This window comes from Chaetura pelagica, unplaced genomic scaffold, assembly GCF_000747805.2.
Source record: "Chaetura pelagica isolate M959 unplaced genomic scaffold, ChaPel_1.0 scaffold405, whole genome shotgun sequence".
Taxonomy (NCBI): domain Eukaryota; kingdom Metazoa; phylum Chordata; class Aves; order Apodiformes; family Apodidae; genus Chaetura; species Chaetura pelagica.
The window spans coordinates 4,779,529-4,780,403 of NW_009953489.1; the positions used below are offsets into that span (position 1 = coordinate 4,779,529).

An 875-nucleotide genomic window follows, 5' to 3' on the forward strand; every position below is an offset into this window, starting at 1 on the left:
CATCCAGCCCCGCATCCGAGGATGCGGCCCGGGGTTCCCCGCTTGTCGTGCTCGTTTTTAAACCATCTCCAAAATAATACTAGAAACAATATCAATCGAATCAAACCCCGCCGACTTTCTCTTTCGTTTCTCACCGGAGCAGGAGAAAAACCTCGCAGATCCGTGATTATTTTATTATTGTTTCTTTTTTAAATTTTATTTCCCCTCCCTCCCTTGTTTTCCCAGACAGAGATCCGCTCCCGGTTCTCCTCTATCCCTTCCCCTCGGGTAGGAACGGAACAGCTCCATCTTCCCCCGCAGAAAACAACCCGGTGGATCCCCCGGGCAAAGCACCGATCGCCCCAAACCTCCCGCCGGGCCGAGCCCCCAAGTTTCCCCAACTTGGTGCTGAAGCTGCAGCAATTTCAGGGGCCGACTGGGGCCGAGACTCCCCCCCCCCCCCCCCCGCCGCCACACCGCGAGGAACCGGCTCCATCCCGAGTTCCCGGCGCACCGGGAGGCTCCGGGGCCAGGGCCGCCCTGCCCGCGGCGCGGAGCTCACCGGGGTTGAGCTCCTCTTACCTTTATACTCCGAATCCGAGGAGGAACCGCTGGTGTTTTTTTCCATTTTGTCCCTGAAGTCCTCGCCGGGTTTGGAGGGGATCCTGCCCGCCGGCTCTTGCCCTCCGTGAGGTCCATTGGTGCTGGAGTAAGGAGCGCAGGCAGCCAGGGGTTTGCAGTCAGCCAGGATGTCTCTGATGAGGAAGGAGGAGGTGACGGTCCGGGACTGGGAAGGAGCAGAGACCTGGCCCGGTTGGAGATGGGCATCCAGGCCCGGCCTCGGCACGGCCGCCTCCAGGCACTCCCGGCCCGGCGAGCCGGGCGAGGGGCACCCG

General features: G+C 61.8%; 1 protein-coding gene across 1 annotated transcript in view; it reads right to left on the reverse strand.

Annotated features, from left to right (window-relative positions):
• BARHL1 (BarH-like homeobox 1) overlaps positions 1-875 on the reverse strand; it is a 10,554-nt gene that overhangs the window by 9,541 nt on the left and 138 nt on the right. Inside the window, exon 2 of the mRNA XM_009998978.1 lies at positions 562-858. Within this exon, the coding sequence (XP_009997280.1) occupies positions 562-858 (297 nt within the window). The remainder of the gene's footprint in view (positions 1-561; positions 859-875) is intronic.